Raw genomic sequence first — 21,404 nt, forward strand, 5'->3', positions numbered from 1 at the left:
ATAAAATTCACCCCCGGGATCACTCCAGTGGCTCTACTCGACAGAGGAACTGGGAACTAATGTCAGGTGGCACAATGCCATGGTAATCCTATGGGCTAGGCTTGTAAAGGCTCCAATGCCATTAGCCTAGTACACACCTAAGAACCCATGAGAAGGCATGTCATTTGAAACATTGATTGGAATACATGAGCATTGCCATTGGAGAAGCATTTGGGTGAGCAAATATAAATCAAAAGAAAGGGAAAACAGTTTATTTTTTTCAAACTAGCTGGCATCAGAATTTAAGAACGTGTTTGTCACTTAAGAAATATGATGCAACAGAAGACAAATGCAGAAAGTAGTATCAGTTTAAGCAAAAGAAAACAAGAAAAGTGGTTAGAAAAAAACAAGTTCAAAACAAGAAAAGGATAGCCAAATTGGCCAAGAAAGGAGATATAACCATTTGTAGATATACATGAAGTTTAAAGGACAGATAAACCACAAAACTGAAGAGAGAGAGAGAATTTATTTATCTCATCTGTCAGAGCCCATCAGGAGGTTCTCCATGTCACTCGTACATGGTTGATATTTTTCCTTTGTACTCTGTATGGTCTGATGGAGCGGCCATGTAAACTTGATTTGGTTATTCTGTGTCCCTACAGATTTTTTCGGGGTTTGGGGCAGCAAATCTTATTTGTGATATCTACTTAGAATGGTAGCACTGGGACTACCTCTTTAGACTGGCAAGACATTTGTGCCATTTTAGTGTCTCCCTTTCATTGAAACTGGGGTGGTGGTGCTGCGGTAGCATTGTCGCCTCACAGTAAGACGTTGTCCTGTAAGATTCTCAGCTAGAGTGTCTTCTCTGTGGAGATATGCGTGAATGGGCATATCTTCGTTGAAGGTTGTGCATCAGGGCCGGCAACTTGGCACGTAAAAATCTACTGGTAGCGGACCGGAGTTCCGCTGTGGCGACCCCTAACTGGGAAAAGCCGAAAGACACAAGTGTCTCCCTTTAATTCTTCTTTGTCATGTTCTTAAAAGGCAGTAGAATGCTTGAAGTAACTGCTAAGGTTGTTTTTGTTTGAACTTAAGAATTATGGAGCCAGGTCACATTATCAGCTTCATATTTAACTCAGCTGGGCAATCTTTGGCTAGTAACATGTACTTAAAATGGCTGACTTTGCATTGTATACCTAGGTTTATGAGTTTTTATTGGCCTGTAACTGAGTGGTGTAGCTAGAATCTGTAACATACGATCTTCTTGAGGCTGTAAATGGTGCAGTCTTTTCAGTCACTTTAGATTGAATGTTTTTTATTAAAACCTGACAATTTGCAGGGGGAAGACTGAACAGGTAGCTTATTGATAATTATGCTGGTAGGGAACTTCCCTTTCGGGGTGCAGTGAAATATACCCCTAACCAATATACCAAATTCTGAAGTCTCCAAACCTTGGGGGAGGTATTTGAGATACTGATCATGTCCTGTTGAATGTTTGTCCTGTTGGCATTAGTGAAATAAGTTTATGCAAAATATTCATATACGTATGCATATACATATGTGTGCATACATATATAATAGATATGGGGAAGTTATTGCAAATAAATAAAAGGAAGTCTTGAGATGATCTGGTTAGGTTACCAGAAATTAAGGAAGAATGCAGGGACATGCAAGAGAGCTCTGCAGTAAAGAACAAGAAGTTGTGATCCCTCTTTGAAAACAGATTAAGGCATTTCTGGAGTATTAGACCCAGTTGTGGAGGCCTTGTCACATGGACACAGACAATATGGATGCCCTTCAGAATCTGGCAATAGAAGTGACTGACACTGGCCCTTCAGCAGGAATGAGGTACAACCTGAGGAAGGGTGTAGGCAAGGTGCAAAATTGTAAGACTCGCTACCCTTGAAATATTTATGTATCTGTAATTTTGATCAGGTGCTATATAAAGAGAGCAGAATAAATTTTAATTTGTAGATGAGGTGGATGGCTCATGTGAGATGCAGATAAATATTCCATTGAAATGGTAACTCATGAATGGAATGGCAGATAGGTATTCAGAAACAGCAGAATTGAAATTTAAAAATGAATGTAAAAGATGTAGTTAGTGTGTATGTGTCTGCGTGTACGTGTCTACGTGTGCCTGCCTGTGCCTGTCTGTCTAGGGGTAAGAGTGAGCAAAGAAAAAAAGGTTATTACGAGCTGCATAAAATCTCATGAGTAGGGCAGAGGGCAGATTAAGAGGGATAAGAGGTCCTTGCATGTTAGATTCCATGTCACTTTGTGCTTTTTATTGTAGCATTCATTGAGGAAGTCAGAAAGCTTGATGGTGCACTGCTGTGGTGCAAAGTCATTTGTCATCACTTTTCTAGATATTTAATGCATGCAGTGCTGTTTGTTCTGATAATTTGGTTCATCAGCCACTTGTTTTTTATGTGATGTGACTGAGACCATGTAAACAATCAACCTACATGTCAGACTTCTCGTGGTGATGATCATATCCACTGTAGCTTGATCAGTTCATATTTAGCAAAAGTCAGGAAAGCACAGTGTAGTCAGGAAATTGGCAAGAGCCTGTGTCCATGATGCCCCCTTTTTAAAGTTAAAACTCACATTGTACTGAGTTGTGCATCTTGTCATGGTCCAGCTCCCTCAAAATTCTTTTTACATCTTTGCCATCAGAGTTGTCATATTTTTGATTGGGTTTTGAAAACATTTGTTTAACTGTAAGTGAATGTTAATTTTTAAAGCTAGCATCTATAATTTTGAATTCAATGTTTTAATGTGGCTACAGGAGGTACTGTGTATGATAAATGCATACTCAAAGCTTATGAGGCATATTTGATTACTTAGAATTGACAAGCCTTCATAGGTTTGTAGGTGGCTACCAGGCAGTAAATCAGTTGAACCCTACCCACTGTAGTCCCATTGACACAACCCAGCTGTATCAGAACTGTGTGTGTGTGTACATCTCCATATACATACAGTAGTTTAACCAGAAGCTTCCCAGAAAATGTCTGTCTTTAGAAATTAGATTGTTTTTCAGTAATAAGTTTTTCTGTTTTTGCTGACCTGTATTTTTAGATAGGTGTCTTGTATGATTCAGTCTGTGTACTTAAACGGTGGGAATGGATGCTACAGGCAGCAGTAATTTTGGCATCCATAGATCCTTCCCAAGTCTGACTTTTGCCCTCATCTCTGCAGAACTTGTCGGTCACTCATGAAACTGCGTTGCAGGGTGCACCCAAGCACAAGATTTGTTATTTTCTCCAAACTTAATGGCAGATCAGTGCTGATTTTTTTTTATTTTATTTGTAGCTAGGCTTGGGTAGTGTCAGGCTAGAGTTGCATTAGATTTTTCAGAGAGGGGGTTCTCATATTCTTCTACCACCTAAGCAAGCTGTGAGGCTTAGGCCTGTTAAGTGTGGCTGTTGTATTATTAGTCTAGCTAGCCTTTGAGTGGTTTATGGAGGTATTGGATAGGCAGAGACAAGGCAGAGAGTGCTTTAGGATTTAAGAAGTGTGGCAGCTGTGGCCAATGAGATATTCTACTTCATGATGCACATACTTTGTCATGTGCCTGGCAGTGAAACATTTAGATGCAGAATGTGAAGTTTTTTGCAATTTTTACTTCAGGATGCTACAAGTTGACTAAATTAATTTTGGAAGGGCTTCTTCCCTCTGAAGTTTGACCCAGGAAAAGAGAGAGGGAGACAAAAATGAGGAAGACAGGGCAGCCAAGGATTCTGACACCCCCTTGGTATGTTTGGAAGGCAATCTTTCCAGCCAGGACAAGTTCAGACACCAAGCCTGGAGACTTTAACCTCAGGAGACTTGCATTTAGAGACTCCACTCCCAGGAGATATGGCTGTTAGGCTGGTTGTCTTATTTTTTCCTGTATTACTTCAGCAAATTTATTTAAATTCTTGTGTGTGTGTGTGTGTGTGTGTGGGGGGGGGGGGGGGTGCTACTTGAGTTGTTTGAATAGTTGTTCTTCTACAAGTTTTTAGTCTTTATGTTGTATAGCTGTGTTTCAGCAGTTTTAGGTTTGTTTCCTTTCTTTTTTTAATTCAGACTGATTTTACATCATGTAAATGTAAAACGTGGAGCTGTTCTATGCCTTTGCCACTTGTAGAGGGTTGTTTGGGTCAGGGAGTCTAAAATTTAAATATGTTCTTTAAAGCATCTGGCCACCACTTGCATCTTTACTTCCACGGGATGCACACATTGATTTCCAGTGTTTCTGCTGAGAGCCAGGGTAGAGAACATAAAAAGTCTACCAACATGTTTATAGGATTAGTTCTCTGCAGTGCCCAGAATTATCCTTCTCATTTTTAGGATACATCAGCCTAAATCTGTGTAGTTTAGAATGACAGATTACTTATTATAATATGGTTCATTGCGATCAACACAAGGATGTACAAACTGTCCTGTAACATTACACATAATGAGGAAAAATTGCTGCAATTTCTTGCCTTCATTGTAAACATTTGCTTTCACTATGATTGAATGGCAGGTCCAAGCCTCTTGTCAGTCTGTACTTTGAATTTCTGAAAAATGTAGGCACAGTGGCCTATGCACGGTTTCCCTTTGCTCCTAGTAAGGAGACAGGCAGAGGGCTAACTGGATCAGACTGTGTGCATTATGTGGTGTATGCGAGCAGCTGAGTTCGTTGCATCTTCTCATGGTGCTGGACGTCAGATGGCTTTTTCTCTTCTAGGTAATTCAGCACTTTCTGTACCAGACTTTGGATGGCCTGCATTTTTTTCTAGTCTTCCTAATTCATTTTCTAGACAGATTCTTATATGATGTGCCCCTGGCATCAGGATAGCTATATATAAAAGCAAGCTATTGCAGTCTTAAGCAACTGTTTCCAATTTTACTTAATGGATCTTGTGTAAAATAAGCAGGAAAATGCATTTTGCCTTTGCAATATTTTTTCTTGAATCTCTTTGCTGTGTGGTAAGATGAACGGACTGTTTCAGGTTTGATAGTTTCCAATTTCCATTCTTTAACTATCCACTTTTCAAATACCTTTTTCTTTAGACAACATCAACAGTTGTGACAGCAGATCTGACATTTTGTTACTCTTTATTCACAGTTTCACCTCCTGCTGCTGTTGGTCTTTCTGAGTGGCTAGGGCAGAATTTAACGAAGAGTGACCGTCCAGAGCTAACCAGTGCAAAGACTGTCATTTCTGGTGGTAAGTATTCCATACTTTATACTTACTGAAACTTTGAAATTTTCTAATGATGGTGCTTTTGTGAAACAAAATACTGAAGAGGTTAGCTGTCACCCTATCTTAATGTCTGGTAGTATGACTGTTGGCATGGCATTGGTCAGTGTGGACAATTATTCTATCACCTTTAGCGCACTGGCACCTGTGTCAGACCATTGCATGTTACCATAACAGTCTATAGAATAGAAATAGTTTTAAAGTGATCAGATTTATAAATATGTTCTGCAGAATGACTCAGAAATATAGTCTTCGTAACAGGCTCATTGATTTTTATATGCATTTCATATGCATGTCAGGAAATAATTAAAAATGTAAATAAGCTCATATTTTTTTTTTTTCATTGCTTGGTGTATGTGGTTGAGTAATGTTTGCTGTGGCATAATAAATACAAGTTGACCTGTGCCTATCGTAATGTTACAGCCATGATACTGCTGATGTTCATGCTTTGTTAGTGTGGAGTTTGGAAACTTAACATTACTAAAGCTCCAAATTTTTATTCATAAGTTTCAGAGTTTGTACTAGCATTTAACAGTTTTTGCTGATCCTTGCATCATAACAAAGGCTAAACTTTGAAGCTCCAGCTTTGTAAAATAAGCTCAGCAGGAAATGTAAAATAATAATTTGGAAGGCCAGAAAAAAATTTCAGATTGAATCTGATTGGCAGAAATGTTGTAAGGTGAGTACACGCACAAAAAGTACAGAAAAGCATGCCTGGAACGCAAGTGGGTTTACAGAGTGAAGTACATCTCCTTAGGTTTGCCATCTCTTTTGTAGTACCCTTGCAGCATTTCCAGCTTACTGTGCTTGTGAGCCTTCCTTATGAGTAAAAGTGATGGTTCATGCTTGCATACCTGTGGGTGTTGCAGTGTGACTGCAAATTCAGCTTTTGGAAAGTAGTACAATAGTGTGAACGCTGAATCTTATAGAACTTTGGTGGAAGGTTTGAGGCAAAAATATTATAAAACATCAAGATGGGAAGGGATTGATTTAAAAAGATGTGGAAAAAAATGTTCATGCTGAAAGCCTGATTTGTTATGCATTGTAGTAGCTGGCATATTGTTTGGAATCCCGAGACTGAAAGATAATGCCTCTCAACTCTTCAGAATTTTGCAGATGTTTCTCTTTCTCTTACCATGGTATCTTTGGCAGGCTTATGGAAAATATCTGTACTTGTCTGCGTAACCAGAGTATCGAAGTTCACAACCCTTGACCATGTTGCCCCATATCAGTTCTCCTACATCTTCCCTGATTACTAAAAAACAACTTCCGCACAACTGTTTTATTTATTTTAGTAGTTGTTTGGGACGTGAGTTGGTCATAGCATGGGTCACAAGGGTAAGGATAAATACAACATATAAATATATGTACATTTTAAGCTTGTCTAGCATCATGATTGTACAAGGTGGGAGGAAATAGGAGTACCTGGAAAAAAACCCTTGCAGACATGGAGAAAACATGCAGTCTTCACTATAGCAGTGACCATAAGTCAGGATCAAACCCTGTACCCAGAGCTTTGGGGCACATATCTTTTCACCACAACCTGGTGCTTCTCCCTGTTACAGAACAGAATAAATGAGCAGATTTTAGAATACCATGCAGTTATACAGCAATTTAGAGGTTTGCCAGTTCACTGGCTGCTCAGGTTTCTTTCCAAATCCAAAGATATGCTGTAAGTGAAGACCCATCCAGACACAAGGAGAGCATGCAGTCTCTGCTTAGAAAACGCTCTCTGGTGAGGAACTGAACTGGAGAACCAAACTGTGATTCAGTAATGTTAACAAGTGTAGTATTATGGCATTATTTGTAAAATATATGTTTGAGTAGCTCTGTGTCAGAGTTTGATGTCCTTTCATGTTACTGTTGCAGTATTCTTTGTCTGGGATTCCCTGTCTAGACCAGCCCAACTTCTGGCCAGTATACCAAAGCCTTAGGTTAAACTGGTACAGTGTACATGAAACACATATTCTCAGATAGTGTAGGGCATAAAGGTGACGTCCGATCATACCATCCTCAGAACTTCTTTGCCGCCAGTTTGAACGCCATCTTTCAATCATCCGTCTAAATGCCTTTGCTGGTTTCCAAGCCTTTGCAGATAATTGCTCCATTGGGCTTTCTTTTTTACTTGTCTTTTGGTTGCTTTTTGGGTTTCATGTCATCCAAGAAGGGTAAATGCCAGTGTGGGAGACAGATTCCCCATAAAGACCACCATGAACAGTGTTTGTTTTGCCTAGGTGCCTCTCACAACCATACATTCTGTGTTCCATCTGTCAGGCTTTTGTACCAAAAACTCTGCATAGTAGGCTTTCTTCCTTAACACTGTATCTGGAGAATCAGCGACTTAAGCTTCTCATTAAAAGTATTATGGAAAGAACTTCCCACCCCGAGGGTCAGCTGTCAGGGAAGAAGGTTAAGAAACATAGGCTGGAATCTTTCGCTGCCCATTCTCTGCTGTAGGTTTCTCCCGAGGTAAGTGAACAACCAGAGGTCTGCCCGGCATTGTCTGATTCCTCAGCTGCGGCTGGGTTGGAAGCCAGTGGGGATCTGGCTTTAAGGATGTCCAATGAGATTTTACAGACTTCAGGGAGAACTACCGAGGGGCCTAGGATATTCAGACTTTTGTCAGGGAGGAAGTCCCTACTACTGTTATTGAATGCCGTCCTGGGTCAGAGCCTTCCTAGTTTTACAAGGCAGATGTTCCATCAAAGAAAAAACATAAAATTAAACACGTTTCTCCTGCTCCTAGGGATCCACAGAGTGAGTGGCAGTCCTTCACTCAGGGTTTGTTTGATGCTTTGGTGGTAATAAAACCTGCTCATGGGGGATTTTGTTGCAATTCCTCCTTGGTCCTCTACTCCACTTAGAGAAATCCTGTTCCCTGGATCTTTTGAGGAGGAGCTGGATTTGGATGAGGAATCCTCCTCAGATTCCTTTTCCTTTGGACTATGGGTCAGAGAAAGTGGACTCTACCAGTCCTGATAACTCCCTTTGAAGAGATTTCTTATAGGGATACAGTCTCCAGGGTGATGTAATTTTTTAAACGGGATTGCGCTCAGGTCTCTGTGATCCATAAGAGGTACTATGAGTTGCTGCAGATGGAATCGCCTAAACCTTCTGCTGTTACTCTTATTTTTGTCTGCTTTGTTGGATGCATTTTCCAGTGCCTGTAAAGCTCCTGATTCTCAGCTCCCCGCTCCTAAGAAACCTGATAGGTTTTATAGGGTGCCTGAGGACTGTAACTTTTTGTACAAGTGTCCTGCTGCTGACCTCTCAGCGGTGTCTGTGGTCTCTTACAAGCCCTCACAATTGCTTCCTTCGCCCAAGTTACTGCCTTCTGATAAAGATAGCAAAACTATGGAATGGTTGGATAAGAAGGTTTACACCTCTGCTACCTTGTCTTTTAGGGCTATTTAATTATTGGACCCATATGTCCAGGAATGTGTTCGCTTTCCTGTCTCAGACTTGGCAGGTTATTTCTGATCTTCCAGATTCTGAGGTAAATCTTCTGCTCTTTACCTGTTGGGGACTTCTTCACAGGTGGTTTGCCATTCCATCAAGTGTAGCTATGATGCAACAGATGATGTTCTTCGTCTTCCCTTGCTGCAGTCCTGACTATTGGGTATAGTCCGCGTCCCAGTCGGCCCGAATACCAGAGTATAAGGCTGACGTCGGTCATGGCGCCTTAGACTGACGTCAGTACGTCAGGGTACTAATGCGCATGACCAACGTCATTTCCTCAGTCTTTTTTGCCGCATGGTCCGATGCAGAAGCAATTTTGCGAGTGCAGGTTGGCGTTCTGAGATTTTCCGAAACCGGAGTTTCAGACCGAAACAGAGTTGGCTAAGTAACCCCGTTGGGGAACATTTCGGTTTTTTCTTGCCTCAGTATTTAACCGGATGTCAGAAAAAGTGAATAACTGTATTTCTTGTGGGAAGCAGATACCGCATAGGGATTATCATACATTGTGTATACCTTGTTTAGGGCCTGAGCACGACGTTGTTGGTTGCCGCTCTTGTGCTAGATTTAACAAGCGCACTATTATGAGGAGGCTTGATTGTGCTAGGTTAGTGTTTGGGAAGCGTTGCAATTATAATATGCCGTCGGATGCTCCGCCCGCTTCATCCAAGAAGCGCAAGGACAAAACAGTGAAGCCTAGGGGTGAGGAACCGGCAGTCCCGGACGTCGGTTCTCTAGAAGGCTCAGGGGAGCCAGAGGTTTTGCCAGGAGTCTCTATGGAGTCTCAGGCAGATACTTTACTGTTACAGGATGTGCCCTCTCAGGAGGTAGGCCAGGCTGAGGGGGGCTTCTCAGGTGACTGTTCTTCCCTCTCTTCCCAAGGTAGTTAGGGCCTCTCCTTCTGTTGCCAAAGCTTCTTTTAGAGGTAGGCCAAGTTCAGCTTCTGTGGGGGCTTCTCCTAGCATTTCGGGCTCTGTGCCTAAGAAACATATGCTTAAAATGGCAGAAGATTTGATTACTCTGATTAGAGGTTCTATGCCCCCGCCTGATAAGAGGCCTAGGGTGGAACAGGAGTTTGATAGTTTTGAACAGTGTTCACAGGCTTCAGAGTCTTCTGTGGAAGACTTGCAAGAGTTTCCTGCTTATTCTGATTCTGATGTGGATGATTCCACTCCTACAGCTTCTCCTCCTGAGGATTTTTCATTTTCAGAGACTCTTCACTCCATGAGGGAGCACTTTAAATGGGAAGGCCAGGATTACTCTGATTCCAGAAAAAGGCTTAGGGAATTTTTGTTTTTACCCCAGCATAGGCCCTTAGCTATTCCTCCTGTGTTGAATGTGGTGGAGGATGTTTTTGCAGAGGCTTCCCTGAACCCTGACTCCTTGCCTCCTGCTCCTGTTAAGCCTGATAGATATTATAGGGTGCCCGAAGCTCATAAGTATTTGTTTAAGAGTCCCAGGGCGGACCCAGAAACTGTTTCTCAGGGGCCTAAAGGTGTTAAAGCTTCTGTGGTTAAAAATCCTGTACCCTCTGATAAAGAGGCAAGGGCTTTGGATAGGTGGGGTAAGAAAGTATATACTTCTTCCACTCTAGCCATGAGGGCGTTGAATTGTCAGTTTCATATGCTGAAATATCAGAATTATCTCCTTTCACAATTGAACTCTAAGGTGGATGCTTTGGCGGAAGGTATTGAGTGTAAAGAATTGCTGGATTTGGTTCATGTGTCTGAACAAGTGGGTAAGCATTCTTTGCAGTGTGGTTTTGATGCTGTTCAGGCCTCCTCGAGGGTGGCTGCTACTAGTTCTGTTCTTCGCAGACATGCCTGGTTGAAGGATCAGAATTTAGCTGAGCATGTTAAGACCAGGATTTTGGATGCTCCTTTACAGTCTGATGTGTTGTTTGGACCGCCTGTGGAAGCAGTTTTAAAGAAAATGGAGGACAAAGCTAAGTCTATGCAGACTGTTAAAGATTTTTTGCAGGTGCAGCCTCCGAAGTTTAGTAGAAATTGGCCTGCTAAGGGGTGGACATATCCTGCTTATGGCTCCCAGTCTAGGGGTAGGTCTAGACGTGGTAGGGGCAGGGCTCAAGGTTCGTTTAGGCCTAGATCAGACAGTTCACCTGCTCAGACTTCTGGTGAGGGCAGGGGTCAGTCCTTTCGTAAGCAGAACCAATGACCTGCCTTTTCAGCTGCCAGTGGACTCTCGTCTGGCAGCTCCTTTGGGAGGAAGATTGTCTCTTTTCAAAGAAAATTGGGATTTAATCACTCAAGACAGATGGGTGCTGGATATCATTCATCACGGTTACCGATTTTATTTCCACACAATGCCCCCTTTCAAAGGCATGCCAGATGTTCCTCCTCCACAAAGAATAGAGGCTCACAAGCAAGTTTCTCAGTTACTCCAGATAGGGGCCATTCAGCCAGTCCCTGTATCAGAAAGGGGCTTCGGATTTTATTCTCGCCTGTTCCTAGTACCAAAGAAGGGGAACACGTGGAGACCAATTTTGGATTTATCTATCCTCAACACTTATCTGGACATTCCCAAGTTCAAGATGTTGACGTTACAGCAACTGTTACCTCTGCTGGGCAAGGATCACTGGATGGTAACTTTGGATCTCAAGGAAGCCTACCTTCATGTGCCTATAAGGCTAAGTTGCAGAAAGTATTTGCGATTTCGAACTGGAGATTTTCATTATCAGTTCTCTGCATTGCCCTTTGGCTTATCTACTGCCCAGAGTATTCACAAAGGTTCTGGCTCCAGTGATAGCTTACTTCAGGCTTCAAGGCATTCAAATCTATCCTTACTTGGACGACTGCCTGATTCTGGCTCAAGAAAAGGAAGACCTTCTACAGCATCTGGAATATGTCATAGCAGTGCTAAGATGCCTAGGGTATTCTGTGAACGAAATAAAGTCCAGTCTAGTACCCTCTCAAGACATGTGCTTTCTGGGTGTGAGACTGAATACAGCAGCCCAGATGGCCTTTTTAACCCCGGACAAACAAGAGTCTGTCACTTTACTTCCATCAACTATCTCATCAGTCCGTGCTGACTGCAAGGACAGTCCTTCAAGCATTAGGGTTCATGGCATCTTGTATTCTGGTGCTTCCCAATGCCAAACTGCATATGAGGAAGCTGCAATGGTATCTCAAAAATGTATGGACACAGCACTGCCAAGATTTCGACACTGTCATTCATATAATACCTTGCCTTCAAAAGGAATTCTTGTGGTGGGCTCAGGAATGTCACCTAAACAAGGGACTCTCTGTGACCCGACCAGAGGCGAGTCAGATTTTAACGACAGATGCCTCGGACACTGCTTGGGGAGCTCATCTAAATGGAAAGTGGATACAAGACAAGTGGCCTGCCAGACTACAGCATCTACATATCAACATGAAGGAGATGTTAGCAGTCCAGTTTGCATTGATGGCGTTCAAGGAGTTACTTCTTCCAGGGCAGGTGTTGATTCTAACAGACAACACAACTGTCATGTGGTACATCAACAAGCAAGGGGGAACACATTCTTATCCTCTATGCAGGCAAGCAATGATTTTATGGGAGACTGCGTTAAGCCTGCAACTGACTCTTCAGGCAAGGTTTCTGCCAGGAGCACAGAACTCCCTAGCAGATGTATTGAGCAGACAAATCATGGATCCCCACGAGTGGAAACTGGATCTTCATGTATTTCAGAAATTGACAGTGTCATGGGGAACTCCAGACATAGATCTGTTCGCTTCTCCACTAAACCACCAGCTGCCAAAGTATTGCACAAAGGGGTTTCATCACACAGCTTGGAAAGTGGATGCTCTGTCTTTCAGTTGGAAAAACCTTCATGTCTATGCCTTTCCACCTCTGCCTCTTCTTCCAAAGGTATTATTAAAGGTCAGACAAGACAGGCCAAGGATGATTTTGATAGCTCCAGATTGGCCTCGGCAACACTGGTACCCACTTCTAAGGAGTCTTGTAAAGAAGCCTCCATGGCCTTTACCTCTGATTCCTCATCTGTTATCTCAGAAGGACGGTCATCTGCTCAATGTCAAGCTTCAATCTCTTCATCTCACAGCTTGGCATATTCTGTGTTGAAGCACAGCAGGTCTCAGCTTCCTCAACAAGTTTTAAATGTGATTATGGAAGCTAGAAGGCCTAGTACTAGGAGAGTGTACGCAGAAAAATGGAAGAGATTTTTATTTTGGAGTACAGCAAAGAATTTGGAGATTTCAGAGCCTAATTTGAGTGTGGCTCTTCAATATCTTACTGAATTATTGGACAAAGGTTTGTCCTTCTCTTCCATAAAGATTCATGCTGCAGCAATTTCAGCTCACTATGATTGTGACCCACCTTTGTTTTCGCATCCTTTGTTCAAGCAGTTTCTTAGAGGGGCAAAGAATATAAGACCCCACGTAGAGCTCCTACTCCTGCTTGGGATCTCAATTTTGTGTTGGAAAAACTTACTCTACAACCTTTTGAGCCTGCAGCTACTGCTGAATTGAAATATTTGTCATGGAAGACTGCTTTTCTGTTGGCTATTACTTCTGCAAGAAGGGTGTCTGAGTTGCAGGCCCTTATGGCAGTAGAGCCCTTTTGGTTTTCCATAAGGACAGGGTTTCATTACGTACTAATCCTTCCTTTATGCCTAAGGTGGTTTCTAGTGTGGCTTTAAACCAAACTATTCATTTGCCTACGTTTTTGCAGATCCTCAAAATAAAGGGGAAAAGATTTTGCACACTTTAGATGTACACAGGCAATTGCGTTATTATTTGAGCAGGACTAAAGATTTTAGGCAGTCTCAGCAGTTACTTGTTTCTTTTGCTTTGAGTTCACAGGGCAAGCCTGTGTCAAAACAAACTATTTCTAGGTGGATTGGCTTTTGCATTGCATTTTGTTATTCCCATCATGGCAAAGAGGTTCCAGCTGGGATTAGGCCTCATTCCACTAGGGCTACTGCCACTTCAACAGCATTTCTAAGGGGTGGCAACTAAGGATATTCTGGAAGCAGCTACTTGGAGTTCAGTGCATACTTTCTCTAGGCATTATCACCTGCCTACATACTCTAAGACTAGGGCTGGTTTTGCCACGGCTGTTTTACAAGGCATGTTGTCAGCTCCTGCTACTTTATAATTTGCCAGCCTCCCTTACCTCTGCTTTGGGATTCTACCCAATAGTCAGGACTGCAGCAAGGGAAGACGAAGAACATAGTACAGTTTTGTACCTACCATAAATGTAGATGTTCGAGGATTCCCTTGCTGCAGTCCAATTTACCCTCCCTCCTTCCCTCTGTGTTTCAGGGTGGTTGTGTAGGTGAGTTTACATGCTTATATTTTTGTATATATTGCTGTATATATTGTACATGTTTTTTGGTGCAGGTTGTTTTTGGGACTTGTCTTTTTGGGTCTTCTGACATCTGGGGCAAGAAAAGACTGAGGAAATGACGTTGGTCATGCGCATTAGTACCCTGACGTACTGGCGTCAGTCTAAGGCGCCATGACCGACGTCAGCCTTATACTCTGGTATTCGGGCCGACTGGGACGCGGACTATACCCAATAGTCAGGACTGCAGCAAGGGAATCCTCGAACATCTACATTTATGGTAGGTACAAAACTGTACTTTTCTTCTAGGGCTGCTGCTTTTAGGTCATTGATGAGGAGGTATTCTTGGCTTCATCTTCAGCCATTGCCTGTTGATATCAAGGCTATGTTGATGGATGCCCCTCTTGATAATGCACTTATTTGGGAAAGCTGCTGCTGATTTTAAGTCCCTTCAGGATAAGGGGAAGACTTTACAGGAACTCCAACACGTTTGTCTCTCCTGTTCCTAAGTTTTAGAGAAACTACCCCAGTAAGCCAGCCTTTGTTCGCAGGCAATCTCTCCCTCCTCCTAAGGGCAAAAAAGTGGCAGTTGGGCTCTTCCTGTTAAGGCTACTCTGGCTTCAGGGATTCAGATGTCTTCCTTTTCAGGTGCTGTCTAACTGTCCATTTCCTCCCAGCCATGATGTTCATCGTGTTTCACTGTTGCAGTCATTACTCTTGGGTTATCCTGCTGGCAGGCTACACTCAGTCGGCCCGAATTCCAAAGTCTAGGTCCGGCATCGGTTGCTGTCGCCTCTTCCCTGACGTCAGTGCGCCAGGGGTATAAAAGATGCAGCCAATGCCATTTTCTTCAGTCTTTCTTGCTGCACGGTGCCCAAAGCAAAAGCAGTTCACAAGTGCCAGTCGGCCGACTCCTGAGATATTAAAATCCGAATTTCAGAACCGAAGTCTTCATTAAAGCTAAGTACCCCATTGGGGAAACTGTTTTCTTGCTCCGGACCGATGTCAGAAAAAGTTAATTGTATTTCTTATCATGTTCCTCTTTCTCTTTGCCTCTTTTTCTCTCTCTCTCTCTCTCTCCCTGTTTGGCTTCAGATTACTCAGGATTCATTGGTTCTGTCCATTATTCGTCAGTGGTATTTCATGGTATAGAAATCCCTTCCCCCTTTATGGGCATTCCACAGCCCCCCTTGGGAACAGCTCCCCTTTTTCCTAGAGGTGCTTCTTTGCCCTTTTGCCTTTCTACTGCCCCAAGGGTATTCACCAAATGCCTCACTCCTATGACTGCCTTTTGCAGACTTCACGGGATCTGAGTATTTCCTTACTTGGATGGCCTGCTGATCAAGCATCATTTCCAGATGTCCTGTTGTAAAATCTTCATTTTGTCATTTCCCTTCTTCAGAGCCTGGGGTTCAGAATAAACTCCAGAAAGTCTTCTCTGACTCCTTTGTCTTAGAATCCTGTTTTTTCTGGGTTGCAGGATTCGAATGGTGCCTATGCTGGCATCCATGCCTCCTCCCAAGGCCTTAATGTCATTTCCTTCTTTCAAACTCTTCTTCCTGTGGACTCCATTACAGCCAGGGAGGTACTGAGAGCTCTGGGTTTCATGGCTTCCATCATCCCTATGCTCCCTCTGGCTAAATTCCACATGAAAGTTTCACTGGTTCTTGAAGTCAGTTTGGCCTCCACATGCACATCTAGAATTTGTAGTTCTACCTTGTCTCAAGAAGAAACTTCACTGGTGGATCCAGCAGTTATGTATAAATCCAGGGCTCCCGTTTCATCCTGCTGTTCCTTCTCAGGAGCTGTTCATAGACACTTAAGACGTGGGATGGGGAGCAGCTTTTGCCCCTCTAAATGTGCAGGAAGGTGTGATCTCCTCTTCAACACCAAAGCGCACATCAGTGTCAGGGATGAGAGCTGTTCTGCTGGCTCTTCAGGTTTTTCATCCTCTTTTCTCCCCAGGAATGTATTTACAGATGATACCACAGTGATGTGGTGTATAAACAAACCGGGCGGAACAAGATCTTACCTTCTTTGCCATTTGACACTTTTTTGGTATGGGATCTTGCTGTCCAGTGTCAAGTGACTCCTCAGGCAGTTTACATTCCCTCAGGTCAAAACATTGTGGCAGACACTCTGAGCAGGTTCTTAACTCAATTCCATTAATGGATGCTTCACAGGGATGTGTTTCTGGACATTGTCTACCAGTGGGGGTACTCTTCAAGTAGATGTATTTGCCTCCCTTCTGGTCAGACAACTTCCTCTGTTTTGTGCCAGAGTCCCAGGTCATCTGGTTTAGAAGGTAGATGTCCCCTTATCTTTCTTGGAAGGGGAAGTTATTTATGCTTTCCCTCCTCTTCCCCTCTTTCTAAAAGTCCTGCTTGAAATTCAACGAGATGCTCCCAAAATCTTGTTGGTGACTCCCTTTTGGCTGAGGCAGCTTTGGTTCCCTCTTTTGCATCTAGCCAAGGGCAGTCATCGCGAGTTATCTTACAGGGTGGACCTACTCACACAAGACAAGGGATCTCCCATCCATCCTCACCTTTCCATTCTTCAGCTGACACCGTGGGTGACAGGATTTTGACTCCACATTAGACACCTTTTTTCCGAGGATGCACTTCAGGTCCTGCAGAAGGCCAGGACACCCAGTACTAGGAAATCCTACTTATACAAATGGAAGAGGTTTTCTGTTCAGTGTCTCTCTGATAACCTGGATCCACTTTCTGAGGATGTTCCTTTGATTCTGTCTTGTGTGTAAACTGCTCATTGCTGGCTTCGCTTATTTTTCTAAGGCCCCCTTATCAGCTATCTCTGCTTTTATCTCCTCCTTTAGCTTGTAGATTTGAAACTAAATTCCTTAAGTGTTCATGTTAGGCTTCCCAGGAAGCCTGTTCCTCCTCCTTGGGATCATAATTTTGTTTTGGAGAAATTGACTCCGACTCTGGCTCCTTTTGAGCCTTTTGCTTTAGCTTCCTTGCAACATTGTTCCTGGATGGCTGTTCTTTTGTTAGCCTTACTTCCACCAGACTGGTATCTAAGCTTGAAGCGTTTATGCTTGTCCTCCTTTTTTTGGTGTTTCATAAGAACAGGGTGTCCTTGCTAATCCTCCTTTTATGCCCAAGGTGGTGAATGAGTTGTCACTTCCCCCTCTTCACAATCTGCCACTGAGAGAGCGTTGCATACTTTGGGTGTGCATAGACAACTCAGATTGTATTTGGCTAAGACCAAAGCTATTAGAAAATCTGATCAGTTTCTTTCTTTATATCATAGGTCCATAGAATTAGCTGTATCCAAGCAGACTATTTCTTCTGTGATATAAATCTGTTTTTTTTTCTTACTCTTTTCATGGTAAGAGCCTTCCTTCTTCTGTTAAGGCTCATTCTACTATGGCTGTGGCAGCTTCTGGTGCTTTTCTCAACTGTTTGGATACTGACCTCTTGAGGCAGCTACCTGGACTTCTGTGCATACATTTACCAATCACTACAAGTTGAATGGAATCTCCAGAGCTAGAGCTGGTTTACTAGGACCATCCTTCATGGCTTCTTGGAGGGTCTGCTGTTCCTTCCTCCCACATTTCTTCTCAAGATTTGGCAGTCTCCTAGGTGTAAAGAATACTGCAACAGTGATATTGAAGGACATAGAAGAGTTGTGCAAAATCTTCCACAACAGTAGATGTCCTTTCCTTCATTGTTGCGGTATTCATTCTCTCCCTCCTCCCCCGGTCCATTTCTCTTATGGATGTACTGGTCACCTCTTGGTTTTTCTTCGACTGGTGTAGTGGGGCTATTGGTTCTGAGGATGCTACATCTGGACATCACCTTTATGCCCTACGCTACGAGAGGAGCATGTGTGTGTGACGTACAGTGTACCTTAAAGCAACCAAAACCTAAGGCTTTTTTGGTATACTGGCTGGATGTCGGGCTGCCCTAGGCAGGGAATCCCAGGTGCAAACCGTACTGCAACAGTGAAGGAGAGGACATCTACTGTTATGGTAAGATTTTACACAACTATACTTTTTGTTGAGAACTGTGAAGGGAGTGACATTTAATTTTTTACCTGTAAGCATTAAAGGCAGTATATTATTGGCATTTCAGTGACGGTCTTAACTAAAATACTTTTGTTTCCAGAAAGAAATGTTTTCTTTCATTTTGAATTTCTTTAAAACATTTACAAATACTGTCAGGCACACACAGTCAAGATATTGGCATCACATTGCCTGAACTGCTTTTAGATCAGGCAGTGTGCTGTAAAAGGCTGAGTATCCACCTGTCTGTCTGGAAGGATGTCTGGGATCATTGTTACAGATATTTATTTAAATATGCGAATTGGGATAGGAACGCTGATCACTGTGGTTCAGCTTGGAGAAAAATTAAGGATAACAAAAACAGATTTGCAAACAATTCCATGGTAAAAAATGATAAAAATTATGTATTGGCAATCGCCACATACATAACAAGTTTATACATTATGTACACTATTTACAATGTAGTAGCCAATGAAATGAAGTCTGTAAGTAGGTTGAAGTCAAAATAGCCATCAGAAATTGACCTATTGCAAAATTTGCAAAATGTTCCTTAAAAAATAAATGTAGCTATCTGCTGTCTTCAGAGCTACTGATATAAAAGCGGTCAGACACATACACAGCTGCCGTGTGTTTTGTTACAGCACACATTTATTACTTGTGACGACTTTTGGTAAAATTTGATTGGTAGTTTCTGTAGTCTAATTATATTACAATCGAACTATTGCATTTTGAGTGCAGCAGAATTTCAGGAGTTCACCACTTATACGGTTGTGTAACCCTGAAGTTGGTATATTTAGCTTACAGGGTTGTGGGATCAGAGCCCCCATGTAAAAGCAATGTTTTTTTTAAGTGGTGGAAATGTAAGCTGTGTGTTTACATGTAAACTTTTTAGCTGCATTTGCTTATGATGAAAGTTTATCAGCGGTGTAAAGAAATGTAATCGTATACGTGCGTGTGATTTCAGGTCTAAACAGAGAATGTATTTTTGTATAAAAGTTAAATTTTCATTATTTTTAAATGTCATTGAAAAAGCAGAACATTTAAGTTCAAGATATCATGCAGCTGCTTCTTTGCCTTTCAATGTTGGAGCACAACATCTGAATGTTTTATACCTAATTACTCTGGTATCATTCCGTAAAAGTTTCTTGAGGGTGCTTTTTGATACAGCCCTTTTATATGTACAAAGATCAAAGAAGTCATAAGTCAGTTTGGGGATAGCTTCATGAAAATAATTTATTAAAGGTGTTAACGCGAGCACACGATCCAACAGGAATTATTCTGAGAGACTGAAAAGTGGTAATGTACGAACGGTTAGGGGGTGTGGAATATGAACAGAAAGAAGAAATTTATATGGTAGAATAGAGAAGGGAAAAGAAAAGTTAGATTTTTACGGAGATGGCAATTGAAATATATGTGGATGTCATGGTAAAGGAGGTAACTGAGGAAGGCATGGCTGGTTGAGTCCACCAGTTGCTGGTGTTTGGGGAGTGGTAATTAACTGTATGCTTAAAATAAGAATTTAAGAGAGAATGGAGTTAGAAATTTAATTATTATTTACAATCTTGATTAGAAGTTGGTTTAAATATGTTTTTTTTTAGTTTGTATGCTAGTAATAAAAATGTTTTTATTAAAAAGGAGCTGTATGTAGTAATGGAGCAACCAGGTTTATGAATACTGGACAGTAGGACATTAGGTGGTGGTGCACCGACTGCTGACCAGTTATGGTGAAGTACTGGTACTGTCTACACAATTTTACATTAACTGGCACAGCTCTGGCAGCTTTGTGTTTGTATTTTGCATAAACTGGGAAATGGAGGGGAAAAGAAAACAAAGCTATTTGTTATATATTTGAGTGCACATAACATGTATTTATTTTTATTGTTATTTTGTTAAAATAAAGAACTATTCTACAGATGTGACTTTTTTTTCCCAAAAACTGTACAGGTCGGGGGCTGAAAAGTGGTGAAAACTTCAAGCTGTTGTATGACCTTGCAGATTTGCTCAATGCTGCAGGTGAGTCTTTTTTTTCCTCTCTAGGTCAGCTTATTTTGACAATATTTTACAAATGATGTACTGCACAGCATTGACCATTTTAAAACACAGTTAATATCAGATGATCAGTGATTGGTACCATCTGTGTGCTAGCATTGAAGAATCCTCACTGGTGTCCTTTGTTTGGCTTCATCTTCTGCACCAGTTCTTGGATACTGTTTGGGGATGACTGTGTATCTGTATTGATGCAAGTCTTGATGTTACTTGCCAGATACATAAGTACAGAGATCCCCCACGCATATCTTATTTTTTGTCAGTTGCAGACTTCAGCTAACAATCCTTGCTGCTGCTGCCGCCGCTGAAGTTAACATCAGCACACTTGTGTGCCACTGTGGCCTTGACATGCAGTGGCGTTGCCTTTGTCTTTGGGAACAGCACAATAAGAAAATCTATTGCAGATGCCAGTGGTTTATTCCCTCTATTTGAAGCTGTATATGGAACGCTTTTGTCTTACTCTGACCAAAGGATGTTGATTACATTGCGAAAGTTGAACACTGCAGAAAGGAGATGGTCATTAAACCTGAGAGGAGTTTTGCCTTCGTAACTGATCATGCACCTCTACAGTGGTTTAATCAAGTAGTTGAATGTCCGTACTGAGTTGTGCTGAGGGGCAGTATCCCTACAACCCTTCCAGTTTGCAGCAGTGTTGCTGTCAAACCTGTGTTCCCTGATCTCTTATAACGCCTTCTGTGTTCAGTGGACTACCATCAATGTGGTAGTTCATGGGAAATGGGTTTTTCCCAAAGGGGATGACACATTTTTTGGCATTGAGCTTAAGGCCACAGTTCTGATGCCAGTCGTTGGTCTCAGTGAGGCCTTTTCTGTAGGATGTCACTTGGGGAATTTAATGACTCCCAACTTGCAATCGTCTGTGAACTTTGTCAGCCAGAGTCCCTTCGTGTTGGACTGGACTTCTGAGAAGTAGATACCAAACAGGACAGGACCCAGGACTGATCCATGTGGGACTCCACTCGTGACTGGTCAGCAGTCTGACATGAGTCAGCTACTTTCACACTATGGGTTCCATCTGTGAGCCATTTTGCAACCCACCTAGTGATGTAGGGTTGATGCCTAGTTTAGTGGGTTTAAATTATTTATTACCCCAGATCTTTAATGGTGGTGTCCTGTTATAATTTGAACATTTAATTTGTAATTCTGATGATGATTATGATTATTTTTTTTGCACCAAGTTTCACGATGCTACATTTTCTGACTTTAGATAATAGGTTATTGCTGTTGCATCAGGTGTGCATTTTTTGAAAACCTTGTTTGAGAATTTGGTGCCTTTTATTGAAGTAATTCTTGCCCAGTTTGTACTCTTCAAAGTATTCCCTCTCTTATATCTAAGAGGAG

The 21,404-nt window shown here is 42.1% G+C and overlaps 1 protein-coding gene across 1 annotated transcript in view; it reads left to right on the plus strand.

Moving 5' to 3' along the window:
- Positions 1–21,404, plus strand: part of ETFA (electron transfer flavoprotein subunit alpha) — a gene marked incomplete at its 3' end in the record, with an annotated part of 355,222 nt that overhangs the window by 193,206 nt on the left and 140,612 nt on the right. Inside the window, 2 exon segments of the mRNA XM_044077468.1 lie at positions 5,078–5,179; positions 19,944–20,012. Coding sequence (XP_043933403.1) covers positions 5,078–5,179; positions 19,944–20,012 — 171 coding nt within the window.

This window comes from Protopterus annectens, chromosome 7.part0, assembly GCF_019279795.1.
Source record: "Protopterus annectens isolate FY-2018-M chromosome 7.part0, PAN1.0, whole genome shotgun sequence".
In the NCBI taxonomy this organism is placed as follows: domain Eukaryota; kingdom Metazoa; phylum Chordata; order Ceratodontiformes; family Protopteridae; genus Protopterus; species Protopterus annectens.